Source organism: Athene noctua, chromosome 1 (genome assembly GCF_965140245.1).
Source record: "Athene noctua chromosome 1, bAthNoc1.hap1.1, whole genome shotgun sequence".
Lineage (NCBI taxonomy): Eukaryota > Metazoa > Chordata > Aves > Strigiformes > Strigidae > Athene > Athene noctua.
Window position 1 is genome coordinate 63,419,412 of NC_134037.1, and position 13,922 is coordinate 63,433,333.

At 38.5% G+C, this 13,922-nt stretch overlaps 1 protein-coding gene across 5 annotated transcripts in view; it reads left to right on the plus strand.

Annotated features, from left to right (window-relative positions):
• Nucleotides 1-11,630, plus strand: part of AKAP7 (A-kinase anchoring protein 7) — an 89,326-nt gene extending 77,696 nt beyond the window's left edge. For 2 of the 5 annotated variants that reach the window (XM_074896322.1, XM_074896320.1), the window contains one exon: nucleotides 9,374-10,480. In XM_074896322.1, the coding sequence (XP_074752423.1) occupies nucleotides 9,374-9,576 (203 nt within the window). In that variant the 3' untranslated portion in view covers nucleotides 9,577-10,480. Of the gene's footprint in view, nucleotides 1-9,373 lie in introns of all 5 variants that reach the window. The other 3 variants (XR_012632848.1, XM_074896319.1, XM_074896321.1) reach the window with 3 other exon arrangements.
• Nucleotides 11,631-13,922: the final 2,292 nt, after the last annotated feature.

A 13,922-nucleotide genomic window follows, 5' to 3' on the forward strand; every position in this document is an offset into this window, starting at 1 on the left:
AACCCTCTGATGTATAGCTAAACCTGCATTCTTGGAGCTAAAACCACATTGCAGTGTGCCACATGATTATCGTATGTGTTTACCCATCTTGGGAAATCTCAAAATCTTTAATGATATAATATGATCTTGAGGGGAACCACTGCTCATCTCTTTCCTTCTCCTCATCCTTAATGAACTTTTCTTGGTCCCTGTAGCCAAATATAGAAGTGGGAGAACTTTTCTATGTGGAAAACATAAAGGTAAAGGGAACTATGGAATCAAGTGTGTTGCTGTTTAGCTGGAGTGAAGAAAAAATACCTGCTTTTGATTGCACAGTTGGTTCTGAATGTAGTGAGGAGAAATGCAAAAACTGGTTTTGGCCTGAATATCCAGGCTTTATTCTTCTACTCTGAGTTGGGGAAAGACTGAGAAAAATTTTACTTTAAAATAAGAGGGGATGAAGAAACAAAGATGAAACTCCAAATTAGAACTGTTTAGCCTGATAGAAATAAAAGGCCAGAAAACCAGATGGCATAAATAATCAGTTCTCCACTGATGTTATGGGGACAGAATAAGAATTATTAGGATGCTGAAGACGAAGGGATGAAATTGTGTATATTGTGTAGGTGGACATAACATCTGTGAATGGAAAAAGAGTGGAAAGAGGAGAACCATCAATTTTAAGGCAATTGGTAATGAGAAATTCATTATGGTACAGAGTGTAAGTTGGTAAAGGTTGTGAGGATTAGTTCAGTTTTTGGCATAGCAGATGTATTTTTCTGGATTGATTTCATTGAAGTGCTGCTAGAATAGATTTTGGCTCACTGAATTTGAGGAAGTAGAAATATGGGGGAAGAGAGAGAGGGAGTTATTCTTTTGCTAGAGTGCAGTGTAAGAGCTGTAGGGAATTACTGTCATGAAAGAAGTGTTGCTATTAGGTAGGGAAGTGTTTATGTTCTTAAGGAGTTTTATGCTGTTTCACAAAGAAAATGCTTTTACAGCTACTTGGTATTTAGCATAGGAAGGATGTGAAAGTAAGGCCAACTGGTTTAAACAAATAATCAAGACTCAATTATTTTTGATTTCTAATGGTGAAACACACTGAAGAATGATGTTAATTTTGATTACTAGATGATTGTTCATCAACTTCAGATACATGCACTGTTCATAAAGAAAATAGGATGAAAAAAAAAAAAAGAATGTTGTCCTTAATATTTTTTTTCCCCTTGTCCTAGATTATGAAGTCTGCTTATTTTATGTGAAGGATTAACTGCATTAAATTTAGTTTTATGACATGGTAAAGTTTCAGGGTTTTTTCATCCATAGGTTTCATTAAGTGATCTCTCTTTATGCTATACTCTAGATTCCTGTGAATTAGATTAAGTGAACTGTGGTCATACCTTCAGCATTCTTAACACTTTAACTATAGCTATTTTGGTTTCATACAACTGAGGTCACCAAAAGCCCCATGACACAGAGCAATTTATTGTGACTAAACACGTCTGAACTTGATGCTTATCTTACCTGAATATTTTTCTTTGAACATCAAGATTCACTGTTCTTGAAAGCAAGTATATTTGGAGTTTTAGAGAGAGATTAAAGTTGAGGAAGAGTTTGTCCTGAAGAAAATCGTAAGCAGTAGTTTTATGGGTTCAGAGTCAGAGCATTTAAAAAGAGGTCTAAACTTTTATGAACTAATCTTTCCAAGTGCCAAAAATAAATTTACAAACCTTTCATAAACCTATATGTGGTAGAGAAGTGAACGTTTATACAGCTACATCTCACAAAATCAGAGTGAAAACTTATGTCAAATTCTAGTTTAAAAAACCCCACATTTAAAGTGGAGGTTATGTGGCAAACAAAAGGGAGAGAAGAAAGAATAAATACATAAGGCAAAATATATAATAAAGGGTATTAAGACAGGAAATGCCATGATAAGTACTTAATGATATATTTTTTTTTTAATTACATTCAAATTGGCTTAAGGGTGTTGCGTTAGTTTTCCCAAAGCTATTAACAAATTTGGTCAGATTCTGTAGGCTTGATCCATGAAATGAAAGACAGCGACAATGCTTGCTGTTATGTTCAGAAATACTTAACTTCATGGTTTGCCCGAGAAGCTGATGAAGTGGATTCAGTTCATTTGTTCAAGATCTTGGGGGAAAAGGACTAGACCCATCTATTTTGACCACCTTAGGATGTAGTTACAGTACCAGTTCAAACCTGTGTAAGATGCAGCTACCAAAAGAGGTGACACTAACCTTCATCCATTAGGTTTAGGGTCTAATTAAGTATGATTACAGAGATGTTAAAAACACCTTGAAAATTACACTTTTCCACAAATACTGCATGTTATTGCAGTACTTTATGGCCACTGTTGGACATCCTCTTTAATTGCAATTATACTTGCATCTTAATCTTTTTTGGACAAGATTTCATCTTCCTTTTGCAGTTCAAGCAGTATGCAGCTGTGTTTCACAACTCATGTTACTGCAATTGAAATAATTAAATTAAAATGCATGTTGATTAAAATTTGACTTTTGTCTTCATAATTTACAAACATATTCAAAATTGCTTTCCCTGATGTAAAACATGTACTATGTGAGAGACTATTTGATAGTATGAGTTTGTATGGAGTCTTTTTCTGAGTTCAGGAGGAGCAACAACACAGGATCAGCTTGCTAAGATTCACTTGTTAACACTTGTTTAACATCTGTCTTAGTCCAAAAAAAGGTTGCGTTTTTTCAGTCCACTTGACAGTAGCATGAGGAAGTCAGTCAAAATAGTGTCCAATTGGAAGCTTTATAATAACAGATGAATCCTGAAGAAATTAAATTGAAATTCACAGAGAATATAAGAAGGATAAGAAACAGTGATGAGAGGTGAATGTATATTAAATGACTTCCCTTATCACACTTCTGAGTAAATGTTCAATTTTTGCAGTTGATGGGTCCATAAACAGGGACTTAAAATTTGGCAACACATTTGGACTTCAGCGATTAAAATCTGTGTATATCCTGTTTTGGTTAGCTGCTGCATTTCTTGGGTCTGTATCTCCCTCAACTCAGACACGACCGTTCGGCTCAGTCCGTGGTCAGTGGTGACCAAGGTTGATGGGGAAGCAACCTGTGCTGTCTCCCATTGTGTGTTATATTCTCAGTATTATTTCTGGAGAGCCACTGAAGATGAGGGGTTGCCAGGTCTGTCCTGTTCCAGAATTTGGCTTTTCCCTGGGAAGCTGGGAAGCCTGGTTTCAGGCTCTGAAAACAGCAGGAGACTCCCCCTTGGCTGCATCCCGGCAGGAGGAAGGACTCTCCTGCTCTCCTCACTAGCCCTGCCAGCCCAGGCGGCTCCTGTTCACCCTTGAGCTGTTAGTACCAGGCAGCACTGTGGATCATGAAGGGGGGTAAATCATTCTGCCTGGTAATTTACTATTGCAATCTGCCTGGAAGCTTTTGTTCTCCATTATCAGCACCCACAGTGAATTTTCCTCTGGTTATGTAAAACCACTTTTGTAACTTGGGTTGTTTTCTCCTCCTCCTGGGTGTCAGTGAGTAAATAGAGTAAAACAGCCTTTTAAGCCATCTTCTTTCCTTCAGCCGTTGTTGTTTCCTGTTACACTAGAGTTCTTATAAATTCATTAAGCTTAAGTATTAAGCTATATTAAGGGAGTCAGGAAATTTCTCTGTCAGCAGGTCTTTTTTAATAGGAAAATAAAACCAAGATATTTAACAGAACTCCTGGTGTGCCAGGAGCAGAATCTTAGTTACCTTCTGTTGTTTGTCTGTTTTCAAGGCTCATGCCTCTAGCATCGCATCCTTCAGTGCTTGTAGAAGGAAGAGTAAGTTTAGCAGAGCACATCCTGTTTCTCCACTTATAGTTAGGGGTGGTAAGAAATTTTAGATCACTGAGCTTCAGAGAGTTTTGTCTGAAACAAAACAAACCTCCAGCTAGAAGGGAGCTGTCCTGCTGTCATTACTGAAACTGTCAGGAGCACCATTTTTTCACCATTTTTCCTGAGTAGTTGCAACACCCTTAATTTCCTCTTTACTAGAAATTCCTAATTTTGTTGGCCTTATTCCATGATGGGCCAAATCAAATTTACAAAATCTTTCCAACAAGCTAGAAACCCATGTGTTGAGCACAAAGGACAGATGGCTATTGCCTGTATTGCCTTGTTAGACAGTGCTGTATTTGCAGAGCAATATATGTAAAACTAAATAAGTCTGTTAGATTTCCAAGAGGAGAGATAAACTACACCCGCTGCTTAACATCAAGTGGAAACATCCAGCAACACAAATGTCATCAGCATCATGTCATAATGAGATGATCATTTCACCCTTCCTCTCAGTGCCTTATTTGTGCCAATTCCTTAAGTGACCACTCAAGAGACATTTCATGGAAGCCCTTCCTAATTAATGAGGAAATGTTCAAAGTAGTGACTTTCCTGTCTATGCTTATTGTGTTGATTAGATACGGGCACATGGTCATGTTTGTGTTCATTACTTCAAAATCATGATCTTGAACATGCTGGCTCATTCAGTGTGTTGTAGGGGTGGGAAGAATGTGGTCTGGTGCCTGGTTATAGCTTGGTATTCAATTTATTATGGACTGTGGACTCACTGTCTTTGCAGGGCTAAGGGAGATGGTGTTTCTTTAATGTTATAGTTCTGTTAATATGTATGGCCTACCAAATTTATCTGAAAATCATCAGTAAAAGAAAATGTTCAACACATTGGTCTGATACATGGGACATTGCAGTTCAGTATGTAGGTGTGGGAACCTCATCTGATTTCCACGGAACTCGATGAGATTTAATTTAATTTTGAATCAGATACTATAGACACAGAAGTGTAGTGTAGCAAAAACTAGATGTAGACATGACAATGTTTCCACAGGCAGCAGCTGGGCATGGTAGCCTTGCAATAGTCCACATCTGCCTGGGCGTTGTGAGTATATACGATGTCTTCACTCTTAGGTCTTTTCCTGCTAAAATAGAGATAGTGAACCATGGTAAAGGCACAGCCATTGAGATTTGCAAACTGTATGAATTCACATGCTGAAATCTTTCTGGAATTTGTTTTGTTTGACTTCTGTTGTTTCCTCCAAGCCTACCACATACAGAAATAATTGATACTCATCTGCTGAAGGCTTTTTAGTCTGTCAAGAGTAGTTGTCTCCTTTTTTCTAGTCCCACTATGCTGCAAAGCGTACCAGCAAAGGTTTTGACCCTGTGTAGAGGAGTTAAAAATCTGTTATCTTATAGTCAGGGATTACAATGAGTTGGAGCCACTGAGGAGTCACCATAGAAGGGGAGTCCTGTGGTAAAAGCTTTGCACGTGTACAACATCACCCTCTTGGTTTCAGTAAGATACACAGTGTGAGTAGAAAAATGAAGTTTTCCATCATTCAGGAGGAGTTTCTTAATGTTTAGTTTTTGAAAGATTGCCTGAATCCCTTGTGGGATTCTTTGTTTCTAGAGCTTGTAAAAACGGTGTTAGAAAACTGATGAACCAAAAGGTAAACGGAAGCATGTCTGTTACCACAGCCCTCCCCAGGGTGCAAACTGTAACCCCTGCTCCCAGCTGGTCTCAGTCACCTATTCAAACTACCAAGGGTCTCCTTTATAATTTGGCCTATGTTGGCATCATTTTGTTGTGATGAAAGGTTGTTGGAAGGAAAAAAAAAAAGTGTGTGGAGGCCATGAGGCAAGGATTGCAGAACATTGTGTTGGAGCATATCTGGTAAAAATTTGTGAAACTGGCTTTTTCTCATAAAAATGAACTAGTAACATAAACCGGAGAGGGATCCAAGTAACTGTCCTGCCTCTCTTAAAATCTGAGATATCCGCATGGCCTCAAACAGGCTGTATCAGGACCATGAAAATGCTGTACCAGGATCATGAAATCTGATCTGTTCCAGTGCAGTATTTAAAAATCTGTATCACAGTCTTATAAAGCATTAAGGGGGTGTTGACCTGGGAGAGTAAACCTACTCCAGTAGGGAGTTACAGCAGTGAATTTGAATCCAAACTTGGATTTGGTTGAAGGGATCTGGTTGATGTCCATAACTGCTGGCAGCACACTGTAGGATCATAAAGCCCCTTTTGAATAATTCTGTGCAGTTGATAGTTCTCTCTCATAAAAAATGGTGGTCATTTCAGGTTAATAGGTGTGCTTCAGTTTCAGTAATAAAAAGCACTGCTTGGCATGGGTGCATTGAGATATATTCACAGATTATGAATTTGTTTTCATCTTCAGAAAAATATAGAAGAGAATTCTGGGATAAACAAACTGAAAGGGTTTGGGTTTTGGTTGGGGTTTTTTTTTCATTTTTATGCTGAGCCACATGCAGGAGAAGGCAGTACAAATCTTTTATTCACAGGCACAAAAATAAAGTAGTGGCACAATTTATTCTGAAAGGCACAGCATAGAGGCACATACAGTGCATGTTCGGTTTTCAGAACAGAGTTCACAAATACAGCAATTTTTAGGTGTCCCTTTCAAATCTAAAACATTCATATCTACAATGGCTTTTTACTGATATTCTGATAATTCCTGTAACATAAGACATTCTACACAAAGAAGCATTTGCCTGCTGTAAGGGAATTGTATACATCTAAGAAGCAGGCAAGCAGCAGATGCAGCATGGAGAGAGAGAGATACAGGCTATATGTGCATGTTAAATATTCAAGTAAATATAGATGATCAATACCTGTTATTATTACGTGACCTATTTCTTTTTGTCAACAGTCATGAATAGGAATGAGACAATAGTGTACAACTACCTTGACAGTGAACCTCAGCATTGCACAGACACTCATGCAACTGCTATTTAGGGAGTCTGACAATATAAACAGAGCATGAGTGAATCATATAGCCCCATGTGCCAGTCCACCAAGGTGGCCAGGCAGATAAATCCAAGGGCACTCTCCATACAGGGGTGTACACGCATTCGCACGTCAGTCACATCCCATGTATGTCTTCCCAGTGGGAATGTAGAGCGTACTTAGGAGGTACCATAGACTCAACTCCAGACTGTTAGTGAGCCCCGAATGTCTCAAAATATTAAAACCAAACAAATAACAAAAAAATCCGCAAAACATTCTTCCGTAGCTGTATAAACTGTGCTTTTAAAAGGCTCATTTGAAGTAGGGAATTTACTTACACAGCTATCTATCTAATTTGAAGTTTTAAATGCAATAATATTGCAGTGGTTTTTATACATGAGAACTGTTTTGCAGAAAATATTTGAGACAAGATTTCTGTCCTTTTTTAGACTGTAAGAATAATACATAATGTACTACAAGTAAAATTACATTCTGAGTAAATATAATCACTACTGTTTTGTGGTATCTGGAGGCCTTTGACTGATTAGGCATAGTCTGCATATTAAGTACTATAGGATCTAGTGTCAGAGTGGCTGAGCACCGTATTTCCTATTGATTTTGTACAGAGTGCATGGACAGCTTATTAGAGCTGTGTGAGTAACAATTTCTGTGATTCACTAGCAGTTCTGAAAAATAAGAAAGTCTCCCAATTGGAAACCACAACGTTTGGGTTTTTTCTAGTGAATAAATAGACTGGGACAACCAAAACATTTTGTCGATCATCTTTAATAAAAGCAAAGGAAATTTGGCATCAAAGGGAGGGCTGCATTCAAAGGAGCATGCGGGATCAATTCATAAAAGCTAGGAGGAGAAGCTGCTCATATATATCTTAGGTCTCCTCAGAGAGGCTGAATTAAGTCCCTCCTCTAAGTAAGTTAAAGGATAAATTTAAGCCCAAGTTTTGGAGATAACGAAAGAACGTAGTAAGCAGTGGGCCAGAGAACATGTAGTATGTAGCTGCTCTGAATGGTTTGAGTGGTGCCTGTGCCTCCCTCAGACTTGCATATTAACCTAAAATGTTTCTTCTTGGAAATGCTAAACCCATTTTTAATGTTTCCTTTTATTTTTTTAATTTTGTTTTAACTATTCCCATAGTTGCCTTTTAAAATATTTTCTTAGAGTATTTTTCAAAACCTAACAAAATGCTTTCCCCAGGTGTAGTCTGATGGCTCTTCAGCCAGAGAGAGCAATTCTTCCTTCCCCGCAGTAACAGTGCTGTGGAGGCCCAGAACTGGAAGAGTTTGGTCTGTTTTGCTGTTTCAGAGCGGAATGCTCAGATTAACAGCTAGTAAAGGCACTCTTTATGAATTATCTTTTATCAGTGAAATCACTCCTGGTTTGTTCAATCCACTAGGAAGACTAATAAAAGTCTTTTAGAATTATAATCTATATGTGCTAGAAACTTGAATAAATTTACATATATGAAAAAGAGCAAATTTAGATAATTGAACAGTGCAGAGCTTTGTGCTGAGAGCATACAATAGTATCTCTTTCACCAGATGTGTGTGACTAAGCAGCCTCTATTACTGGTTGCAGAATGCTAATTCCAGAAAAGGACATTAAAAGTATGGCCTTTAAATACAGATGGAGGGAAAGAGTTATTTACCTAGTGCAAGAAATTGCAAAGTGGCAAATTACATGGCCAGTGGGAATCAGACAATAAAGTGTGCTTTTCCTGGATTGCATTTTTCATAAAATGAGGATGCTGTAGCAAGCTATGTAGTTTATTAGGAAAATGATTTGTGGAAAAGTACAGTTTGAAAATACATGTGATGATGCATGAGTATCCTCACTATGTATACAATTATTTCATTGTATATGTTTATTCATGTTAACTTTTAACAAAGCAGGGAAGTGCCAGCTTATTGCTTTTATCAGCAGATACCTGGACTGCTGGAACTTGCATTCTTTAAACGTCAGACTTTTAAGTTAGTAGAAAGTAGAGAGACAAGGAGGGAGTATATGGTTTTTTCCAAGTCTTACACTTGTTTAGAAAAAAATATCTAAACTGCACTTAGAGTATTTTAGTCATTTTTTCCCATGAGAAACTCGTGAATTACAAGCAATGAATAAATAGGTGGAAGATTTTAGATTTATTAAGCAAAATCACAGAACAGGGGCAGCTAAATTTAAGAATACTGCTAAAATGTAAATTCATCATGTGCCTTATTCTTCATCTTTGCCCAGATGGCGCAGGTGGTTGTCGGCCAGAAGAAATTAAATTTGCAAGCTTACTCCTCTAAGCTGAGTGGGTGCTCCTAGTGTTAGCCAGTAGCTTTTACCGGAGTGTTACAATAAAAATGAACAGTGAGATATTTTGGATCTGATATACTGTATACATCTTTGTGAAACACTTTTGATTCAGAGCTTGGAAAATTACTTTTTACAATCAGGAAGAGGCAGCTAATAACTTAAAATTCAGCTCAGACAGAGGCTCCTGATACATTTACAGCTACCATCTTTCTGTGGCAATGAATTCCTTCTCTTGTCTGTTGTGACGCATAGGTGAAAAACATGCAGCAGAGCCAGATGATGCAGAGCTGCTGAGCCTCAGCAAAAGGCTGGTGGAGAACGCGGTGCTGAAGGCTGTACAGCAATATTTAGAAGAAACGCAAAGCAAAACCAGACAGACTGATGGAAGCCCTGTGAAAACTGAAGAAGCAGCAAGCAGCAGTAAGAATGAGAGTGACAAAGATAACAGCAAGTGAGCACTGTGCAAAAAGCCTGGGAGCAAATATCCCACCAAGAATAACCACAAAAACATGTCCCAGCCCCCCACTGAAATTTGCTAAGTGGTGCTGGGTGACAGGCACTCTGCTTTGTGAGTCTCTTATCAAAAGTTTGTTCTGAATCGAAGGACACTGTCTACTGGTTTAATAAGTGCTTGCACTGCTGAAAACCTGTTGAATGCTGGGAGGGATGGACGATGGAAAAAAGACAAGAATGGTGAAGCAGGGGACACCAGCCTTCACTGGCTCTTGATACCAAGAGTCCCTTCCTTGCTTGTGAAGAGAAACTGAACCCTTTGCGTTTGCCTTTCAGACTGTCATGAATGGCCATGGAAGAGGTCTTGCCATAAGTGGAAGCAATGCCCTCTGCCTGAGGGTTTGGCACTGCCGCAGGGCTGCTTACTCCGTGTGAGAGAGCACATGCTGTTTCCTAGTCAACAGCAGTCAACCCCAAGCTAAAAATTACCAGTACAGATATTCATCGCAGATACTATTACACAGTATGTAATATGTCAGGAGTTTCTCTTAAATGTGACAGTGTACTGTTCTTTACTTTTTGGTAGCATTTGTTGATGTAAATTATATTTTTTTGACGAAGTACCTTTTTATAAAAAATCAATATGGACAAAAGGCTGAGCACTTAATACTGTCCGAGCCAGATATGATCTCTTTACCTCCATTCATTCATGATTCTAAATTACATTAGTTGTTATAAAATGTATTATATTGTTCTTTTCCTCTAGGAAAGAGCCATGAAGCAGACTTTGTAAAGGAAGCTTTGCACAGAGAAACACAGACCCTGTTATCCAGACTGAATCAGATAAAGGAGCTGTTATCCAGTCCCGAGATCCGCATGAAAATTAGCAAAGAACTGTTTGAAGACAGGCACAACTCTAACAGTAAATGGAAAAGTTGTATTGACTCTGGATCTCCAAATGCATGACTGTAAATTGCCATGATGTAAAATCTCATCGGGTTGTTTAAAGACAGCAATTATCATCAAGATATTTTACTTTCTGTTTCTTTTTTACTGAAAATATGAATGGGTGTAAGTGGCTCATGAGGAATCATACTGAAATACTTGCACAGAAGGATTATATTTCGTAATGATGAAGTACAGTCACTCTTGAGCACTGCTTTGAAACATGCTTGAATGTGCAGGTATATGCCATGACTCCAAAGTGGAAAAATACTGGTTTCAGATAAATCTGAGCAAACACTGTGCCCTTCCTTTTTCATTGCAAATAATTCAGATTTTTGTCATAGATCCCTTCTCTAGCAATGATATACAAATATTAAAAAATTGATGCTTTTAAATACTTTAAAATGTATATTTGAAAAAAACCTCTTTTAATTATCTGCCTTTTGGATATGTACTAGCATTTTGGGTTAGCACTGTCTGGTTTTTGTTTTTCTTAAAACAGCACTTGAATACTTGTATAGATGCTGACATGTTGTTTCTGCTGATGTTTACACTAACTCAAGAATGTTTTAAATTTCAGAATGAAATTCAGGCTCCACTGGTCTCTATAGCAGACTCTCATTGGCTTTAATGGAGTCAGGATGCTGCAATTAAGGTTTCTTGTGAAATTAATAATATTCCTTGAGATAATATTTGCATTTTTACTTTTGTAGAACAGTGTTTTTGTCTTCTTTTGATGTTTCCTCCATCTCTACCGTCTGCTGCCTGAGGCGGGATGTCGGTTTGCTCTCATTGTTCCCGCCACATACCTGCAAGATTCACCGAAGCTTTGGATGTGCAGCAATGCAGGAGTATGTCCAATATCTGCATTTTTATAAACATTGTTTAAAATTGCCTCTGGTCATAAGAGCTATGTAATATATGTTGTGATTGATATCAGAGTTGTGCTGTTAGAACAGCTGTGTGCATATTCTTCATTGGTCTCAAGCACTGGTCATTTATCTCATACATCAGAGCGTTGGGGTTTTTTTCTCATTTGATATATAACAGTATATTCTGAAAGGTGACTCATACATGCTATGTTCACAATAAAGTATTTTTTTCCTTTGCACTCTTATGTACATTTTCACCCGTCTCCAAATGGACTTCAATAAAATTAAGTACTTGAAAGTAACAGGATTGGAAGAAACAGTGCTTATATGAATCACATCGTTGACTACAGATGTTGTGCCAAGATACTGAGCTGGAGCTTGAATGCTGAAATTACATGAAGAAATTCATGCAGATTAGCCAGTCCCAAGTCATTATTGTTTTACGTGGCAAAACTTTGAAACTCTAGGGATTAATTTCTATTCTGGGCAGCGTGGGTTTAAAAGGAAGTAAACCAGCTTCCTAGAGGTCCATATCCACTCTTCAACGTCAAAAACTGAGTTTGAGTTTAATGTGTCTTTGAGGTAGTGATGCACAGGTTATTCCAGGAAAGTGTTGGCATTTCAGAACACATGGTGGAAGTTTGACCATGTTTTGGTTTTGGTTCTGCCTTCTAGCTTGCTTATAGTCAAAAGAGTATTTCTACACTGCTGATTGTGGAGAAGTCTGTGACAGGTTTAAAATCAGTAGCTCAGCTTCCAGGACTAGTCTAGCTAGAAGTCTTTGGATTGCTTGTGACCCACTGAGAAACTGTTCCTGACATCTACGCTTGGTCTAGGCGTAGAGCACAAAAGTTGCAGGAGCCATACATTTGATACCTGAGCAGCCCTTGCCATGAATTGTCTGCACAGTTGAGCTGTTCATCGGAGGTGTTTAAGAGTTGACAGAGTAACCAGAGAAATCAGTAAATCTATGTAAGTCCTGACCAACAGACACCAATTCTCTGATGTAGGAAGAGAGCCCGTTGTAGAAACCGGTATCTCCAAACATGGGTGAGCACGGCATAAGGATGCTCAGTCGGGAAGTTAGATAGTAATGCAGCAGATGAATGTGCATCAAGATCTTTGTGAAAAGGAAACTAAATAGTGTTTCTGTGTTGAGTGAAGTTGATATAAATTTAAACAGGATTGAAGCTTAAGGTCAGATTCAGATATTCTATCCAGATACACACATATTGGGACCCACACTGGATAATGCCCTGTATCTGCTAATGGTCCTACTGAAGTAAGTATGATGCTTTGCGTGTCTTAATACTACTTCATGGCAAGGTTATATAATCTGGCAGTTAGGATTCAAGAAGCTTCATGTTCTATATTTACAGAAGTGTCTGATTATAACTGTGCACACTTTTGTATGTGCTATTTTAGCCTAAAGCCCATGTGAGTGTGTCATGGATCAAAGAGTGTCAGCCGTGCTTCATTCTGGTGACAAGAATGATACTGTTTCATTTTTATGTCAGTCTAGACATGACTCATATTCTTGTTAGAATTCTGATTTTATAAGTCTTGAGACATATCCTACACATTTATGTAGTCAGCAAGCAGGAGAAATAGAAAAGCAAAGCCACTGCACTCAGTAGAGCTTGTAACTTGAAGTTTAGTAAAAGTACACGTGTACTTTTTAAATTCAGTTATGTCTTAAAATATGCTTGTGAAATGAAGTATAAACTGAAACTTTTTCACTGCAGATGAAATACTACCTGCAGAGGCAGCTGCAGCCCCATGGAAACCAGGAAGGAATCCGGTTGCCTCAGGTGGAGCCTAGTAGCCAGATGCCTGAGGGTTGTTTCACTCTGCTTCTAGCCTGGGACTTTGTTTTGCACAATCTTTTTCAAAACAGTCTTTTATCTGTGAATGCCTTCTGCCTCTGTTCAGCTGTTCATGGCACTTTGTCCTGGCCTGAGAAAGTGAGGGACTGAATGGTGCTGTGGCTTTCAGCTTTTCAGCATCCCTTTGGAGAAGGGGGAGGTTGTCACTGAAATCCCAGAGAGGTTGATGTCTTTGCAGAGACACCTCTGGTCTCTGCCAGAGGTCAGAGGAGGGCCTGCGTGGCTGTTTGCTGAAGCCTTCATCTAGAGGTGACTGCTCTCTGATCCTGAGGCAGTGGAGATGGCCCAAAACCACCCAACAAAAGCAAATCCTGAGGGATGCACCCTCCCAGGACTGAGACGGTGAGTGGGTCAGCTGCGTGATTAGCGGGCAGTTGGTTAAAGCAGGTGTTGTTTGAGCTTTATGAAAATTGTTCTAAATCATGGTCATGTAGTAATTGAATTTGTGAAAACCTTTTGGAATTTTGATTCTTTTGTAAATTTTTACATAGTAGTAAGGGGTAATCTCTGCAACTGATGAAGGTGCATTTGCTTTCAAAGAGCTCATTAGTGCTGTACCATAATGTTCTATAGAAATGCTTTGCACTTTTTATTTCAGTTAGACAAAATCATTATGTTGGCCTGCTTTCAGAGGCAAGGAGTCAT